We start from the raw sequence: 17914 nt of genomic DNA, 5'->3' as shown, positions 1-17914 counted from the left end.
GGACCTATCCAGTTTTTCAGGTTTAAGGGACTGGTCATAAAGTACCGGGGGGGGTGGGCTGGAAAAATTCATTTTTACGAAGGCTAGTTTTGTGTGACCCACCCTCATATTTTTGCAGAATAATGCATGGCCCACCCATATTTTTCAGGTAAAAAATGAAATGACCCACCCCTAGTAAATAAAGGTAAGACTATACATAAAACTAGACAAATTAGAGGACAAGTATGATAGAGGAAGGAGCACACATGCACTTATTAGTCACTATGGTATTTTATAAGGTGATAACATAAGGCATTGGCAATGATATAATGTACAACGCACCTCAGTTTGAGTAACAGTCAGTCGGAGTCTCCAGAAAATATCCTTACCCCACCCATGGAGGGAATTCAAGATTCTGGAGGGGATGGTGGTAAGAGAAAGAACAAAATTACAGAGATTGTATGAAAGAAACTTGGAAGTTCCTGGCGGTAGGGCGTCCTTTTATAAATTCCCTCTGTGATGGGGGATGGATATTTTCTGAAACTACACAATTATAATTTGTGCTTTTACTGTTAATACATTTCACAGTTTTACTGGCAAAAGGCACCATTTGATGCAAAACATGTGCAAAAATATTATGTGCCCCACCCCTTTAATGATGCATGGTTTTTGCTAGCCCACCCCTTTTTACATGCATGAAAACAGTGACCCACCCCCCCTTTTTTTCCAGCCCACCCCCCCCCTGTACTTTATGACCAGTCCCTAATGCATATGGAAGGACTCCCTGGACTGGGGACTTGTCCCCTGTAATGTTTTTACAAGAGGACGTGTTCTAGTGACTTGCAGTAAAACTTTGTTCCAGGAGGAAGTTCTTGGAGTAGTTCATAACAGACTTTATTGAAGGGATAGTGTGGTTTGGGTTGATATTTTTTTTTTCAATTGGTCATTTAGTGTAGAAACTAGTCCTTCAAACACTAAATATACGGTGAAAAGCGGACCGGAAAAATGTTTAGCTTCTTTTGAGAAAAGAAAAAAGACACCTGAAAAGTCACTTTGTATATTTTTCTGGTCCGCTCTTCAATTAACTGGGGTTCAAACCAGTTTAAGTTTGTAGGAGAAACCATCGGGACCTAGTTTTGAATACATTTTACACAAAAATGGATAGTCTTTCTAATCAATAGCTTTTTTCTTGTTCTGTTTAGTGTTCACTATCAGCAGAAAAGATGACACTTGCTTCCCAGTCCAACAGCATCACAATGGAAGCCATGGCTAAATGTTTTGAACAGGTCAGTAGACAAACACAAAAAATATCACGGCCCTCCAGAGCAGATCTTTTTTTTTTTTATTTATTTATTTTTTATTTTATTTTATTATTATTCCAAACAAAACACTACTTACAAACAAAGTACATTACTTTTAACATTAGTTACAAATCACTTACACTACAATACTCTTTTACTTTCACTTTTTTAACAGATGTAAGGGAAAAAAAAGAAAAGAGGCGAAAGTTTCATTAAAGCAAAAAAAAAAAAAAAAAAAAAAGTACGTAAAAAACTTGAAAATAAGCATGAAATAAGACATAAATAAACAAGTGCGAAAAGGACAATTATTAAGTGTGCTGTTATTTGATCTAGCTTGAGAAGGTCTCCGACGTTTTATTAGATTAGATTTGCAAAATAAGTAGCAAAAGGCACGCACCTTAACCGTATTTAGAATTGTCATATATCTTAAGTTGAAGGTGATCAAGGAGAGGTTTCCATTTTTCAGGAGGGTCGTTGGAACCGTTTTCCTCAATTTCATAGGTTTTCTTTAGAAAACGTAGAAATTGTGGAAAGTTGGGAATTTCGTTTTTCATTTTGCAAAGCCAAATGTGATATCTGCTCATCAAACAGCAAAAATTAATTTGGAGCTTAGCATCTGAGGTGTCAGGGCTAAGGCCTAAGGCAGTGATCATGTCAAGGTTTTCGTTCTGAATTAGTGAGCAAGCACGTAGCCAGTTGAATATACTTTTCCAAAAAAGAGAAGTTAACGTGCAATTCCAGAAAATATGAAGCAAAGTTTCGGTTTCTCCTCCACAGAAAGTGCAACGATCGTTATCTCTAGCTGAAATTTTAAATAGAAAGGAGTTTGTTGCAAGACGTCGATGGAGAAGTTTAAATTGGAAAATAATAATCTTGGTGCTTTTTGTGCACGTTCTTGCCAGTTGAAAAGTTTTTTTCCAATCAATTTCATCTTCTAGTTTGCAATCGTTCTGCCATTTCGCTTGAGAACGTAGCGGCTTCTCACTCTTAAGTGCTACAAGGTTTCTATAAACTAAGTTGCTGGGTTTTTTCGTTACCAAGAATGATTTGTTGAAAGGCTTGACATCTTCTTTTTCAATATTGATTATATTGTTTTTGAATCGTTCCCTCAGGGATTTCAGTGTTGAGATGATTCCGTTAAAAGCGAGAAAGCAGGGTTTAAGTGAATATTTGGTTTGGAACTCTTTATAGGAAAGGAATGTGGTTGGGTTTTTCTTAAGGTGCTCTATCGACAAAACTCCTTCCTTGAGCCATTGTCGAATAAAAGCAGGTTTGCGATCAATTCTAATCAGAGAATTATTCCAGAGAGGTTGTTCATTGTAATGTTGCAAGGAGAGTATATTGTCGGTATGATTAACCTCAGCCCAGATCTGCAATATCTCATTGATGAATGTATCGGAAGTTTGGAAAGAGCGCTTAGTATCTGTCTTGTCCAGGTTGCCTAGGAACACCGTCTCTCCACCATATCTACTGAGTTCCAAATCGAAGAAAAGTTTCCATTTTCCTAAATTTGTTTTATCGAGATATTTTTTGATCCAAATAGTTTTCAAGGATTTATTAAACGAGAAAAGATCAATCATTTTCAGGCTGCCGTTATTGTACTCAATGATCATAATATTTCTTTTAATCTTATCTGGTTTCCCATCCCAGAGGAAAAGATAGAAAGCATTTTTTATTTTTCTAATAGCTTGGTCATTTGTTTGGAGGGGAGAAAGGATATGAACCAGCTGTGAAGCGATTAGACTTTTTAATATCGTGATTTTCCCGAGTAGGCTTAGTCTTCAGTATTGCCAGTTTCTTAGTAAATTCAGAACTTTTTCCGTTTTTTCTTGGAAATTCAAATTCGCAGTTTCTTCAGGGTCTATTGAAAGCCAAACTCCAAGTGCTTTGATTTTTATTTGCTGCCATTTAAAACCTTTCTCTGGACATAAAACCTCTGGACTTCTCGCCTTTGAACCTATCCATAACGCTTCAGTCTTTTTGCTATTGAGTTTAAGACCAGATATTTTACTAAATTTTCCAATAACATCGAGTGAACTTTCTAGTGCACTCTTTGTGCCATCGAGAATTAGAGTGGTATCATCTGCATATTGGCTTAATTTGATTTCTTTTTGGCCGACTGACACGCCTTTTATATTCGGGTCTCTTCGGATTGCACTAGCTAAAACTTCTACCGAAAGAACAAATAAATATGGGGAGAGGGGGCAGCCTTGCCTTACGCCTCTTTCTATTTTAAAGCAGTCGCTCGTCCACCCGTTGTTTATTACGCAGCTTTCAATATCATTATAGAGAGTTTTAATCCATTTCTGGATTGAAGGACCAAAGCCATAGTGTTGTAAGGTTTTTTCAATGAAAGGCCATTCTAGTGTGTCAAATGCTTTTTCAAAATCTAAAAGCAAAAATATCAGACCAGGAATGTTTTTGTTTGCGGTGCAAAGATAGTAGCAAATTTCTTGTTTCTAAGATCTTATTGCAGGCAAAATACACCAATCATTATCAGTACCCACACTATCCAAGGACTGCGTTATACAACAGTTTCAAAACATTCTGGTGTAATCAAGATTGCAATTTGCTTATCGATCTTAGCATGCCACTGTTGCATCAACACATTATATTGCACATTGTAGGTAAATTTTTAATTTTTGTTAAACTTCTTTGGTCAATTACGTTGAAGTATCTGAGAATTTTACAGCATTAATAAAAAATTATTGTGGGGAGATTTTCTTAAAATGTAAAATTGTACACTGTAATAAAATAATTTAATCTATTTAATTCTCCAGAATCCAGACAAATGTGCATCCCTACCTGATGAAGTGTTGAATAAACGTCTTCTTCCTGCTATATGCCAGGTGAGTGTTTTAGCTCAGCCTTGAAAAGAAATTTAAGTAAGCGATGAAATCTTCATCCTGGAGTCTGAATGCCTCCCCATCGGCAGGAAAGTGGTTAAGATGACTCTTGAATACTGTTACTGTGATGTTTTGCTAAATCACTGTACATTAATCATAACAGATGGTGCTTTCATTTGCAGTTCCATGCAACTCTTGTTGATAAGGGTTTGGAATTGGTATGGAATTTGCACATTTTGAATGGGAAAAGAAAGGTGCCTCTGGAAGTACCCGGAAAATTTTAGAAAGGGATCCAGGCGCTGGCACCTACATAGTTTAAACATGGTATTAGCCTTGAAAGTGAAACTAATCCCCCAATTTTTTTAGGTACTAAATATCTCCTAATTGCCCTGATCATTTGTGCAAAATAATTTTTGAGATTGATGAAATCCTCGCGTTTCTACGGCCTTTTGAAGTTTGACTTTTTGACCCGCCGCTGCGTATTAAGGGACCAGGTCGAGTTATGTTGTGACATCATGTAAGGAAAAAACACGAATTGTTTCACAAGAATTTCCTTTGATGATGTCATAGCTTGTCAAAACCGAACTAGGCCCATTCTCCCTTTACATGCGGACACATGTCAAAGAGGCGCAGAATTTTCCAAATTTGAAAATTCATGGGAAAAAAAAGGAGAAAAAAGCTACGACAACAATTTTTTCGCACAAATGATCAGGCCAATAAGGAGAATATGTTAAGTGAAAAAATGTTTTGGGGGTTAGTTGCACTTTAAAAGATTGATAGCCAATCTAGAATTAATAGAATAATAATTATTCTATTAATTCTAGATTGGCTATCAATCTTTTAAAGTGCAACTAACCCCCAAAACATTTTTTTATCAAGGGTTGCATGTCTTTTCACCACTGAGAACTGAACGGTTTACATGACACTGACCAGTAAGCCTTTTACTATCACTGGATTTGTTAATGCATAATTCACTATAAATAAATGTTTCATTACTGTATTTAATTTATAGCTGATCACTCAGTCAAATGGTTTTCCCTTGGAAGCTGAACAGAAAGCACTGGCTGGCAAAGTTCTTTCTCACATCAGTGTGCATCACTTCTCTGCACTTTTTAATCGCATTGCAATTAGGTGAGCATACTTACATGACATCACTGTACATGTATTTTAATTAAAGGGTGTCTGGATTCAAGTGTCTAATAAATTATTTTCTGATTCAGATTTTAAATTTTATTTTTGTGTTCACTTGAGTTTATGATAATTCTGATAACTATTCCACAGTTTTGCTATGAGGCAACTGAGTGTGAAAATTGCTAATCAGATCCAAATCGTTGTTGTATTGTTTTCCACAAGTGGAAAAAAGTTACAAATGTTTTTGCAAAACACGTAAAAACCAGTGATGCTAACTTAGAAAATGTTGGATGTCATGTGATGGATTACGAACACATACAGATTGAGTAGTAATGACCCTACAGTGTAGCTTCTTCATGCTACAGAAACAGAGAGTAATTTTCCACTGGCTGAGTGGAATAAAATAAGTGGAAAATGTTTTTCTCACACACGGCTGGGAACCTGGGTATAGTCATGTGACGTAAAGGCAGACAGTTGTTTTTGTTGCGTCCGCCATTACTGACCTTCCCACCCACCCAAAATGTTGGATGTCATGTGATGGATTACGAACACATACAGATTGAGTAGTAATGACCCTACAGTGTAGCTTCTTCATGCTACAGAAACAGAGAGTAATTTTCCACTGGCTGAGTGGAATAAAATAAGTGGAAAATGTTTTTCTCACACACCGCTGGGAACCTGGGTATAGGTCATGTGACATAAAGGCGGACAGTTGTTTTTGTTGCGTCCGCCATTACTGACCGCGTCCGCCATTACCTTCCCACCCACCCACCCTTAGAATTCAGTTTGTACACTGTGTTAGTATGAATGTACAGACCCTGTAGTTTGGGTAGTTTTCCATTTTTATTGTTTCCAAGTTGTACACATTTTTTTGTTGGTTTTACAATAAAGGTCAGGCTGCGGCGGTCGGCTTGGCCGGCATGGCCACCAGTGATGTGTGAGAAGCCAGGTTAAATTCTAGCTGTGTTGTTAGCTTGTCTTGTAAGAACGCATAATTATGAATCCCATAAATTATGACTGTTATTATGTGCAGTCTGCAAACCCGTTCTCCATCCATGTACATTTTATATCATGTATGACTGTTAGGTGTTTGTTTGATGACCTTTTAGGCTTCATGTTCTTGCCAACACTGAAGATAATTCTGACACTGGGGATCTGGAGCTCATTCGGCATTTACATGTGAATGTATCTTCCCTCAAAATTCTCCTGCAAGGTATGACAATCCTTCTTATTCCTAATGTTTGCCTGTTGTTTTATTATGTTGTATGCTGATGCAAATGTTTATTTGAACATTCCTCTCATTGTTCTTTGGTTTATAATACAAAGTAATGTTCACTGGTTTTCTGTACAGAGAGCATTCAAGTATTTAAATCCCTGAAAAAGATTGGTCAGCTGGCACTTGTGTCTGGATTGGAAAAGGTAGGCTAAATTCATGTGGTGGGTTAACAACTGAGCTGCTCAACATCCACCAACAATAGTTCCCTCTTCTGTCTATACCCCATTACCCACTCCTGTCCTTCCCAACCTGTACCAGAAACTGTCTCGCTGGCATGGCAAGGCACCTCATCTGTGTCAACCATACCATTTTTGAACGTGGTCACATCACACTGCGGCCCCTTGTTAAGGTTACCCGGGACCTTAAGAGGTGTCTTCAGAGGTGTCTCGCGTCCAAGCGATGTAGCGCGTCCAGTTTAAACTGTAGATACTTGAACCCTTATATCAAATTAAAGCTTATAGAGCTGGCTATCCAACTAAAGCAAGAATTTTGAAATAAAATGAATTGCCGAATTTTTAGCGCTGTTTTCTCGAATAAATGTTTTTCACTTGGAGGAGCCACTTCAAAGAGCTAAAACTCAAAAGGAATTTGTTCGTTTGCCTTCAAATTTGGACAGTAGCTAGTTTAACTGATAAACAACAAAAAGGTGTCTGCGAATTTTTTCTTTCGCAATATTTTTTCTCCAAGAGTGATTTTTGTACAATTACTCCACATTTTTTTCATCCTATTTCGAAAATGCTCTATAACTTTTCACTGCGATTGAATATGGCAAAACGCAGACACGTTTTGTTAGCGCTTTGGGTCAGGAAACTGAGGAGCAAATTAAATTAGCAAAAAACAATTTATTTCAAAATTCTTGGTATGGTTTGATAGTCAGCTCTATAAGCTTTAATTTGATATAGGGGTTAAGGTATCTACAGTTTAAACTGGACGCGCTACATCGCTTAAACGCGAGACACCTCTGAAGGTCCCGGGTAACCTTAAGAGCCTCTGTTGCCAGGTCATTACACCAGGCCAGCTTCTGTTTGCAACTTGTATGAAAATTACAATAAATAAACTATCATTCATCTTCCTCTTGGCTGTAAGTGAAAATGTAAAAGAAACTATGTTGTGTGTTTGTATTTTAGTAAACTATCGATAGCACAAAGTTACTGTTAGAAGCTACATGTAATTTTTATCTTACGGTTATTGTGTGGTTGAGGTTAGCATCTACTGCATTTGTTCCTATTATTTTATTAGGCAATATGGAACTGGGTTGAAAACAGCCCTGATGAATTTGCTCAACTGCAAAGACAACCTTCCCCTGAGCTTTCAGGTACAGTATGTCACATTTGAAACTTATAGTTACTCAGTGAATGGGAAGGTCTATTCCATTCCATTCAATTCTGTTCCATTGGACTATTCAATTCTATTTTGTTCTATTCCTTTCCATTCCATTCTTTTCTATTCTTCAGCAGTGACAGGTCTAGAGGAAATTCCTTTCAAGAGGGCGTGGCCTTTCCTGCCCCCCCCCCCCCCTTTTTTTCTCGCCCCCTTTTTTTTTCGTGACAATATTGTGCTCAGTGGACAGAAATACTTTTAATTCTTAAACATGGTTTTGGAATCTGTGCCTCCCCTATTTGGTAAATGTACTCCCTTCTCATATGCAACATTTGGGATCTACAGGTCACAGCACCATTTACAGCAGATGCAAACAAATTGATTTCAACATAATTATGTATAATAGAACATTTGCTTTTGGGTCAAGGCTGTTTACTTAATATTTTAAGTTGCCATGGATTTTCTGTAAAAATTAATGCTCACAACTTTTTATCGACTTTTTCAGAGTATGCAGAAAAGCTTTTTGACTTAGTCGATAACTTTGCTGAAAGTTCCAAAAGGAAAGCTGCAGTATGGCCTCTTCAGATAATGCTGCTTATTTTATGCCCGGTAAGAATAATATTATCTCTTGAAATGTATATGAGTTATTTAATATGTAATGTGGATAACGCTGACAATGATGATGATGATGCCATGGTGATAGTGATTATCATGACAATGATGATGAGGATGATGATTGGTAACTGTGATTATGATGATGACAATGATGATGGTGATAACTATGGGAACAAGGATGCAATGATTGTAATGAAGGCAATAATGATGATGATGATGATAAGGGTGGTTATTGTAATGTTGTAATGATGCAATGAGGATGATGATGATTGTGAAGGTGACGATGATGAGGGTAAAAGTAAGGAGTTTGATGATTTATTGCTTTAATTTCCTTTTTTCAGAACATGCTTGAACAAATTGCCACAAGTGAAAAAGTCTTTGATGTCAGCAAGGCCAACAAGGTACAAGACAAAATAAACCTTGTCAACCCTTCTCTCTTACCCTTCTCCAATATTGGATAGTGCAGACTTTGAGAATATTTTTATACAACATTCTCTGGTAGAAGAGGCCTGTTTGTACCAATGGTACAGTATTTCAACAAATAATTTTAGGGGTTTCGGCAAGACTACAATGTATGTCAAGTGCGTTTTTTCCCTTTTAAATCAAAATTGCTCCAGATGATAAGCACTATTTTGGCACAGAGACTGATTATCATGTAACAAACTTAGTTTCGCATTTAGTATTTGAGCTAATGCTAACTAAACAAAAAATAGCTTAATAATATTGCTTTAATTTCTAAAAAAAAACGCAAACGACCTACACAAAAGGAATCTGATGCTCAACTGATTTTTTTTTGTGTGTGTATGAGACTGAACCAAGTCATCGGTAACTGGTTTCTGTCCAAAATAGGGCTAATCTGGAGCAATTTTGATTTCAAAGCAAAAAAAGGCACTTTTGCTAGTCTTGCCAAAACCCTTTAATTGATGGTTTTAGCCAGAAGGGCTTCCGGGTATCCAACATGGTACAGCTGGTACAGCTCAATCTTGTTCTGGCCTGAAATGCCAGACATTTGTGTGGGGAGACAAAGAGGAGATTTGCAAATTGCAAACTTATGTTTAAGACAAAAAGAATTAGAATTCCCTCTATTCACTTAATGTTGCTGAAAATAAAGCCTCTTGCCTGTAGTGGTCAATAAAGTATGTATGACCATTTGTATGTTAAGTTTCTTGTTGTTTCGTTTGTTTTCCTTGGTTCTTTTAGAAAGAGTTTCTTGATCATCTGAAGAAAGCTCTCACTAGCACAAAGACCTTGACTGAGAGTGCAGCAGTGGTTTGTGTCAAATTATGTAAGGTTGCAACTTACATGAGACCTGAGGACAACTCCGTGCTATGCTTTCTTGTTGTCACTATGCTCAATGAATTAAAGGTACTTGGTCATTCCTCAATTTTTGTTCAGAGTGGATAAACTATCAGTCCGTTTATAGCATTGTATTTTGGAAGATGCCAAATTATCTTTAAGGAATGATGTGATGTCTTCAGACTAAAATCATGTTCAAGTGTCTTCAAGTGTCATCAAAAGAGTGATGTCCACTTGCCAAAGAGTAAAAATTTCTTTTGTTTTGTTTTGTGGTTGAGACCTTTACTGAATATGATCTGCTCAGGAACGTTCTCTAAGTTTGACTATTCATAACAGCTATTTTACCAAGGCACTCAAACAGGATGCATTTTCTCTTTCAGGCTCTTCTATTCAATGTCAGCAAGCCATTTTCTTTAGGATCTGGAAGCTTTCTCACCACAGAGGAACTAATGGTTGACTGCTTTGTGTCAAGTTTTCGAATCAACTACAGAAACAACCAACACTTTGATATCTGCCTCCAGCCAAACTCACCCATCATTTACCATCTTGCTTATGTGAAAGGAACTTACTCCATTGTGAAAGAGGTAAACAATAGTTGCATGGATCTGACGGAAATAGTTCAAACAAAACGTTGTGTCCTGGAAGAATTAAGTAGATGAAGTAGATAAAGTAAAAATTTCATGTTGGATAAAGCCAAAATAGGAACTTAAACACAACTGAAAGCTCCTTCCGATGGTATTAAACGTTGACATTTTTGTCCATTATTACATGTAAGACTAGGTGGCTGTCACTTGCATGGCCATCCCTTCTAGCAATACCCTTTCTTTATCTTTTTAAGCAGCCATCCTCTATGTGTAGTAATACCATTTTTTCCTGTATTTTTTTGTGTTGGTCACCCACCCCAGACCTCCACCCTATTCTTTTCGTGATATAATAATGCTATGAGATAGTGGAAATTACGATATTGACTGAAGTTAACTAAAGAGTACTGCAGTATTTTGACTTCTGCTTCATTTTTTTCTGTTGTGTTTCCAAATTTCTCAGCCATTCAAGTAGGCAAATGGGCTGAATTATTGAGTGGCAAACTAACGCTTGTTCTCTTTTTCAGGCTCCTCTGAGGTGGTGGCCAAAAGGTGAAGTACTTCATCCGAAAGCTCCAGCCATCAGGCATCTTTTTTTGGTATGTTACTTCCTGAGTTGTGGTACATGTATAATGCTTCAGATAACTTTCAACATCAGGGTGCCAATGAAGAATTTTGAGGTGTCGGTAGCTCTGGTTCTCTCCAAATCTTTTTAAGTTTGCCATAATTGATTCAATTTGTCAGGGCAAGAGGCACACTTTCTCAGGTTTTTGACCTGAGACCCTCTCTTATCTGGAACACTCAATGTACTAAGCTACTTCGTAAATATACCATGTAGTATAGCTTGCTAACCAACCTGTTTCATGCATCATTGGCTTCAGACCATGGCTTGAAAAAATAATCACACATGCTCAAGTTTGCTGACCACAAGATTGGCAACACGATGAATTTGTTATGAATGAATTTTAACTGAACCTGTCACTTCTCATGTCCTTGGATGATGCCTTGCTTAAGTTTATACTTAGATAAAATAATCATAATTTATAAATGTAAATTGTACAGGATGAACTGTTTTGCCTGAGGAAAAACATTTACCTGACTGTTTTTATTCTTTGGAGGGAACAGCTATAATAAATTATTATGTGAAACACAACAGACTTAGTTATATAGAAGAAAAGATTCTCGCAGTTACCTACACAACTAGACTGTTTCAAAAAAATCTGAAAAAATTTAGGCTTGAACGGGATTTGAACAGTCTGGTTGTGTAGTTAATTGCAAGAATCTTAAGTTTTCTTCTATATATTAATCTTTCATCCGCAGTGCATATGCATGTTTCATATAATAATGTTATAAATAGGCTTAGTGTTGTTTAGTTTTGGTGAACCTTACACTTCATTCTTTTCTTGTTACAGATTACGTGTACTAGGGTACAGAATGCAGAACAGGAGGGACAACAATCAAGACTTAGTCAGGTTAGACAAATGAGAAATGGATACAGGGGGACAGTTTGTTAAGAAACTGTGGTGGCAGTGTATGGCGGGGGGGGGGGGGGTTGATTGGTGCTATGGCAAAGCGCTTTTACTTGAAACGCCAACTTTTGCAATGCTTTACAATGGCCAATTTACCCTATCAACTCAACTGATAAAAGCAAATATTTGTTTAGAGAAAACTGTCCCCATGACTATATTAAATTATTAAATATATCACAGGACTTCACTTAAGTGTCAATGTATTTAGCACAGAGCACTAATTGGGCATACTTTCCAGAGCAAATTGGAATTTAGAAGTGTTAGTTTTTGAGGAGAGGGGAAAACGGGAGTAGCTGGAGAAAAACCTCTCGGAGCGAGGACAAGAACCAACGACAAACTAAACCACATGTGATGCTGATTCCGGGAATCAAACCCAGCACACATTGGTGGGAGGCAAGTGCTCTCACCACTGCACCATCCCTGCTTTTCAATTCTATTCCGAACATCAATAGAAAGGTTACATCTGTTATTTCCTTGTCAAAACTGGAACATCATCTTTTAAGAAATACATAAGATGCGGTACAATCAAACTACTCAAACAAACAATCAGCTGATTCAGCCTAGTAAACAAACAAGACTGTATTATTGGTACAAGCAGATTTGTTTCTTGTTTTCCAGATCTACAAAGTAAAGGACAAGAAGCACAAGGAAGATGAGATGCATTCCAGCAAGAAGCATGATAAAGAGTTGTTGTTGTGGCTGGTGAAGATTTTCCATGCTGATCCTGTTTTTGCTTTTCATGTAGGTTGAATTCTCATTGGAAACTCTACTATGCCTTTAAGTAATGTTTAAAACACAAGCAGCAGTGTTTTATCGGGATTTAAAACCACGAGGCGCAGCCAAGTGGTTTTAAACCCGATCAAACACGTGCTGCGAGTTTTTTGAACAGCTTTAAATACATTCCTGGAAAAGCGTGTGTCAAGAGAGTTCATAACAATGATGCTTTTGTGAACATTGGAAATTAGCATATAAGAAAAACATTAACAACGATATTAATAAGGAGGAAGTTTCATCAACCACTGCACGTGATGTTTTGTCGACCATTTGATAGGTCAATGGGCTTGCGAATTATTAATGAGTTTTTGAAGTCCCATTAGTGACCAGTACATAATTTCTCCTTAGAAAATCACTTCTTAATCAACCATACAAGTCATCAGATTAAAGGAAATGATCATCAAACTTGTAAAAGCAGATGGTGGTTATCAGACAGTAACAGTCATCTGATTAAGTATATCCATCACCTAATTTTTTTTTACCAGAAAAAAACTTATAAAGAACTTGACATTTTTTGGTCTTAACTGTTCTAATCTAAAATTGACAGAACTAATTTTCCTGCTTCAGGCATTATCCTCCAATATACCTGCCACCTAAAGGGGTTTATATACTAATTGAAGGGGTTGCGCGGAATAAGGCCCTTAGTGACTTTTGATGTAAGATCAAATTCTCCTTTTGTTCCACAAGTGAATACAAGGCAATTTGGAAGGAGAATCTAGCAAATGATCAGAAGTCACTGAGGGCTTTTTTCCAGGCACCCCATCAAATACTGTTGATGTATTGTATTGATGTTATGAATGATCTTGATGGTGGTACTGGCTGGTTTTGAGATTGGCCTATGGGAATTTATGTTGGGCAGGGGACAGATACATGTAGGCTTTACCCCATGGCTAATTATTAATTTAGGCTTTACCCCATGGCTAACATGTAGGCTTTACACCATGGCTAATTAATTATTTTGTGTACTGTCTGACTCGCTGTGAATAGCTCTTTGCTATTTGCAAGCCAGCCTAATTATAACTTAAGGTTCTGTTGTGAATAAATAAAACTTGAATAAATGCCTATTTTATTGAATTTTTTCCTGGTATTAAATTAATTACTTTATTCACACCTCTTGCTGCCATTTACCTTCCCCCCCTCCCCCCCCCCCCCCTCACTAAGGCACACAACTGTGCTACTAGTCATGTTGGTCTGAGCAAAATTTTGACCTATTTCCCAAGTCAATAAATACACATTATCTGACCTTATAATTTATTGTAGTGTTAATTTGTTTTGCCCACAGAATCCTGATCTCCATGGCTGGGAGATTCAAAAGAACTCCACTCAAGTGATAATGGGTGTGGTTCACCTCATATTAACTCCAACATTACCAAATGAAATCAGACATGAGGCTGCTGAAGTAAGTTTAGGGCTAGGAGTCCCTGTTTAACTTGTTTATATATACAATAATAATGATAATTGTGACCTGTGACCTGTAATAAAGAAACCTGCAGATTTGTGTATGTTGTTTTGAGTAGTGGCCACTACTTTTATTTAATAAGTGGTAACAGAACTAGACCAACAATCAGTTGATTAACAAATTAGAAAAATGCACTTTGGACAATGATCTTTTGGAGTTTTCATGACCACAACCAATAAATCATTCTGATCAATAAAGTCAATAAACAGAAAATTAAAACTGTCAACTAAAGGTTTACATCCATTTAACTCTGAAAAAGGTGCTTTTCTATCAAAATGTTTGCAAGGACTTTTAGTTTGTAGTGGAATTGCACCAGAGTGTGAATTCTTTGGGATTCCAGTATGTGAAGTTAAATCACATCATTTTCCATGTAGTGATTCCTGCCCCAGTGTCACTTTCTCTGGTTTGCCTGAATGAGAAACATATCGGTATATTGATTACTTTCATATGGCATTAAGTGATATGTGGCATTCTTTGTAGTGTAGCATCTTAAAGATGAAGAGATTTTACCAGTCAAACTTGTGGGCTTTTTGTAACAGGTGTTCTACTGGCTTTGTTTTACAGACTCTACTGTGTTTCTTTCAATCTGATTACATTGAGATGTGGAACCCTGTGGCACCTATTGCTACATTCTGGGAAATAAGGTAGTTGGTTATTTTATTTGCCATTAAACACATTAATGGAAGGCAAAAGTTGTAATATAACAATAGAGTTGATGTTCACGGGCGTAAATATGTTTTTGGTCCGACTCAGGCTCATTGTAGCCTGACCCGCAGGCGAGGGCTAAAATAAGTTCTGAGAAGGGCCAAAAACATATTTACGCCCAAGAACGTCATCTCTATTACTGTTATAATAATTTCAGAGGGCATTCACAAAAGGAATCAAAGACAGTACAGTAAGCGATCGCGATATCTTCTGTGAAAGCTGCCGGAATCGCGTCGGCGTTTATTTTATTGCACAAAAGCTTTCGTTGTCACAAAAACTTAAACTTTGGCAGAACACCGCAAAATTTGTCAAAAGAATCTTTGCCTCTAAGTTTTCAAAAGGAAAATAACAGAATTTTGTAAACAGTGAAGAAATAGTATCTTACGACTGTTTAAATTAATTGTGCAATTAGCTGGTTTCCCTCAAAGAAGACAAGCTACATTCACCTCGCCTCCGGCCGTGGAGCTACTACAGGCATCATTTCCACCATCGTCCACAAGTTTCTGTATTAAAGTCCTCTTCATCTAGCTTAGAAGACTGAGAATTTGCTTCTTCGTTAGGTTTTCCATCGATTTTGTAGCTCAAAACAATCTCTTTGCAGATGGCAGCGCTTCCAGTCAAACAAGCAAGAAAACGGCGCGAACAGTTGAATGGCTTCCAGTTCTGATTGGCTGGCTACGTTATTTTCTTCTTTCTTATTGGCTCAGAGCAGCGGGCTAAAATATATTTTAGCCCGCTGAATTCTTCATTTTAGCCCGCAAAATACACCGCAATGCCCGATGAAATTATTATAATAAATATTATAAAGATATGGTAAGGAGACCAGGCTTTCATCACACTGATACAAACCTCAGTGCTGTTCATTTATATGAAAATGAAAACAAGTAAGCATTAGAACAACATGATTTTCTTATGAAAAACACTGAGGTAAGTATAAAAACCATGTCAACTCCATCCTCGCTTTTACTCCAAGCACACAACTGTAAAATGGACTATTGCAGTTAACCATGTTAAAAAATCAAAAAATCTTATAGACCATTCTGAACATTCAGTACCCATAAATACTAGTAATAATCAAAGATTACGGAGTGCATTCAATATCACCAGGTTCTCTCTCCTTTACCAAGGTGGTGATGATGTCATCCACCCCTGCAAAATCTGGGGCGGGAGGGGGGGGGGAAGTGGGGGGATGCCAGATATGCGCCCCAAGATCCATTCATTCATTGTCCCATAAAACCTTGACTCCAATCTGTATTAGGAGGGTGTTCTTTCTATGTTGAATGCAACAATAAAAGGTCTGTTACAAACGTTTTTGAAATGGAATTATCCCTCCAATAAATAATTATGAATAATTATTATTCAACTCCCCCCTCTCCCCCACAAAATGTTATGCTACGATTGCAATAGTTAATGAGCATTTTAGGGGGTAGGAACTTACAACTTTAAATTAGTGATGTAATGTTGCCCAAATCTGTTTCCTTTTTAAGTTCTCATGTCATGGTGTCCATTGCTGAGTTTTTGATTGGTCACGGCAGCCATGGAACTGTTCTGCTGAGATACTTGAGGGATCTAACCCTCAGCAAAAATGAATTTCTAAGGAAGCACAAGGTTTGTTTAAATCATTCTCTTTCTAGACACTCACACTGGGACCACTGTAATTGGTTTACTGCTGTTGTGGTATCGCTGCCTAATTTAGCATTTATTATGCTTATTCCTTTATTTTTCTGTATCATGTACTGTAATAGGTGAAGCTAATAAAATGAAATAAAATAAAAAATAAGTTCAGTTCTACATGTACAGTCATGTAACAGTGAACTGTTTTTTGTATGATTAATTTTTTTTCTTTCACAGGAGCAAGCATCCATAGGCTGTCACATACCAATTTGTACAGTTTCTCAAACTAAACTTGAGGTAACGTTTCGTTGAGGTCTTTAAAATTTTGCTGACAGCAAACTACCTGAATTACTTGACCCATGGCCACAAGCAAGATTGTTTCATAGATAAATATTATTTGATACATTTCGTCAAGGTTCTGATACTAACTTGGTTTTAGTTGTTCAAGCAATTGAACACAGTGGTCACCACAAGATGTCAAAAGCTAATGAGTTTAGTTTCTGGATCTTGTTTTTCTTTCCTGGCAGTGGTCTGTGTTTTCCAAGAACATATGGGGTTTGGGAATTGGGTGGGTGGGGGGGGGGGGGGATAGCATTTGCATAGTGCCTTCCACCAGTATGATTCATGGTCATGTCCTGGACTTAGCATCTTGTGTCGTCTGAGTTTGTTGGTTTTTTTTGTCTTTGGTTTGGGATTTTCCCTAAATTCTGTAGACTGTCTACTTCCATAAACAAAAACCAGCATGGCAATTTCTAATTTAATGTGAAATAGTGGAACTCGGAGAAGAACACCTGACGCTTTCGTCTGTCAAGTTTGTCAATTTAGAATAAGACTTGCTCACTGTAATGATTTGTTTACCTTTTTTCCTCTCTTCAGGAAGTTTTCTTAACTTTCTTATGGAGTCCAGATGTGGAGACGGTGTTGATTTCTCTCTCTTGCTTTGGCCACATGTGCAATGAAGTGGACATTGTACAGAGCTCAGAGACTCTCAATGAGATTCCAACTGCTCAGAACATTAATGTTTACCGTGACCTATCAGGCGAGGCTACTAAATTTACAGCTGGTGAGTACCATGAGAGCTTCAAGCTAAGTTTTTATTTAAATGTTTTTCCTTTCTGTTTCTTCATTATGCATTAGGTGAATGCAAAAAAAAAAAAAAAAAAAAAAAAAAATGTGATCAATTTATTGCACACTGAAAATTAAAACTACACATTAACTGAATTAAATATGGCAAATGTTGCACCACATGAAAGTTCAGCTTCATAGATGTACATGTAGCCTTGACTATTTTGAACGGTTACATGTACATTTTAAATGGAAGTGTGCAAAAAAAGTAATACATGTATCACTGAAAAAAGGCAATATGCTGTGTGGTAACCTTTGATGGCGATAGTGACAATTTGTAGTTGATCCATGCTATAGAAAAAAAGAAAATAGCAACAACAACAGCAGTACAGTATTCAAGGCTGATACCAAGAACTAGGGTTT

The 17914-nt window shown here is 37.1% G+C and overlaps 1 protein-coding gene across 1 annotated transcript in view; it reads left to right on the top strand.

Moving 5' to 3' along the window:
* Positions 1-17914, top strand: part of LOC146476459 (neurofibromin-like) — a 71284-nt gene that overhangs the window by 2493 nt on the left and 50877 nt on the right. Inside the window, exons 3-20 of the mRNA XM_085114333.1 lie at positions 1182-1265; positions 4061-4129; positions 5139-5257; positions 6367-6470; positions 6609-6676; positions 7773-7848; positions 8359-8462; positions 8810-8869; positions 9669-9833; positions 10145-10348; positions 10873-10944; positions 11758-11817; positions 12493-12615; positions 13931-14047; positions 14672-14751; positions 16300-16420; positions 16664-16723; positions 17303-17489. Coding sequence (XP_084970459.1) covers positions 1182-1265; positions 4061-4129; positions 5139-5257; positions 6367-6470; positions 6609-6676; positions 7773-7848; positions 8359-8462; positions 8810-8869; positions 9669-9833; positions 10145-10348; positions 10873-10944; positions 11758-11817; positions 12493-12615; positions 13931-14047; positions 14672-14751; positions 16300-16420; positions 16664-16723; positions 17303-17489 — 1873 coding nt within the window. The remainder of the gene's footprint in view (positions 1-1181; positions 1266-4060; positions 4130-5138; positions 5258-6366; positions 6471-6608; positions 6677-7772; positions 7849-8358; positions 8463-8809; positions 8870-9668; positions 9834-10144; positions 10349-10872; positions 10945-11757; positions 11818-12492; positions 12616-13930; positions 14048-14671; positions 14752-16299; positions 16421-16663; positions 16724-17302; positions 17490-17914) is intronic.

This window comes from Pavona decussata, unplaced genomic scaffold, assembly GCF_977016875.1.
Source record: "Pavona decussata unplaced genomic scaffold, jaPavDecu1.1 SCAFFOLD_76, whole genome shotgun sequence".
NCBI classification, from domain to species: Eukaryota; Metazoa; Cnidaria; class Anthozoa; order Scleractinia; family Agariciidae; genus Pavona; species Pavona decussata.
This window is presented reverse-complemented; position numbering and strand designations above follow the sequence as displayed.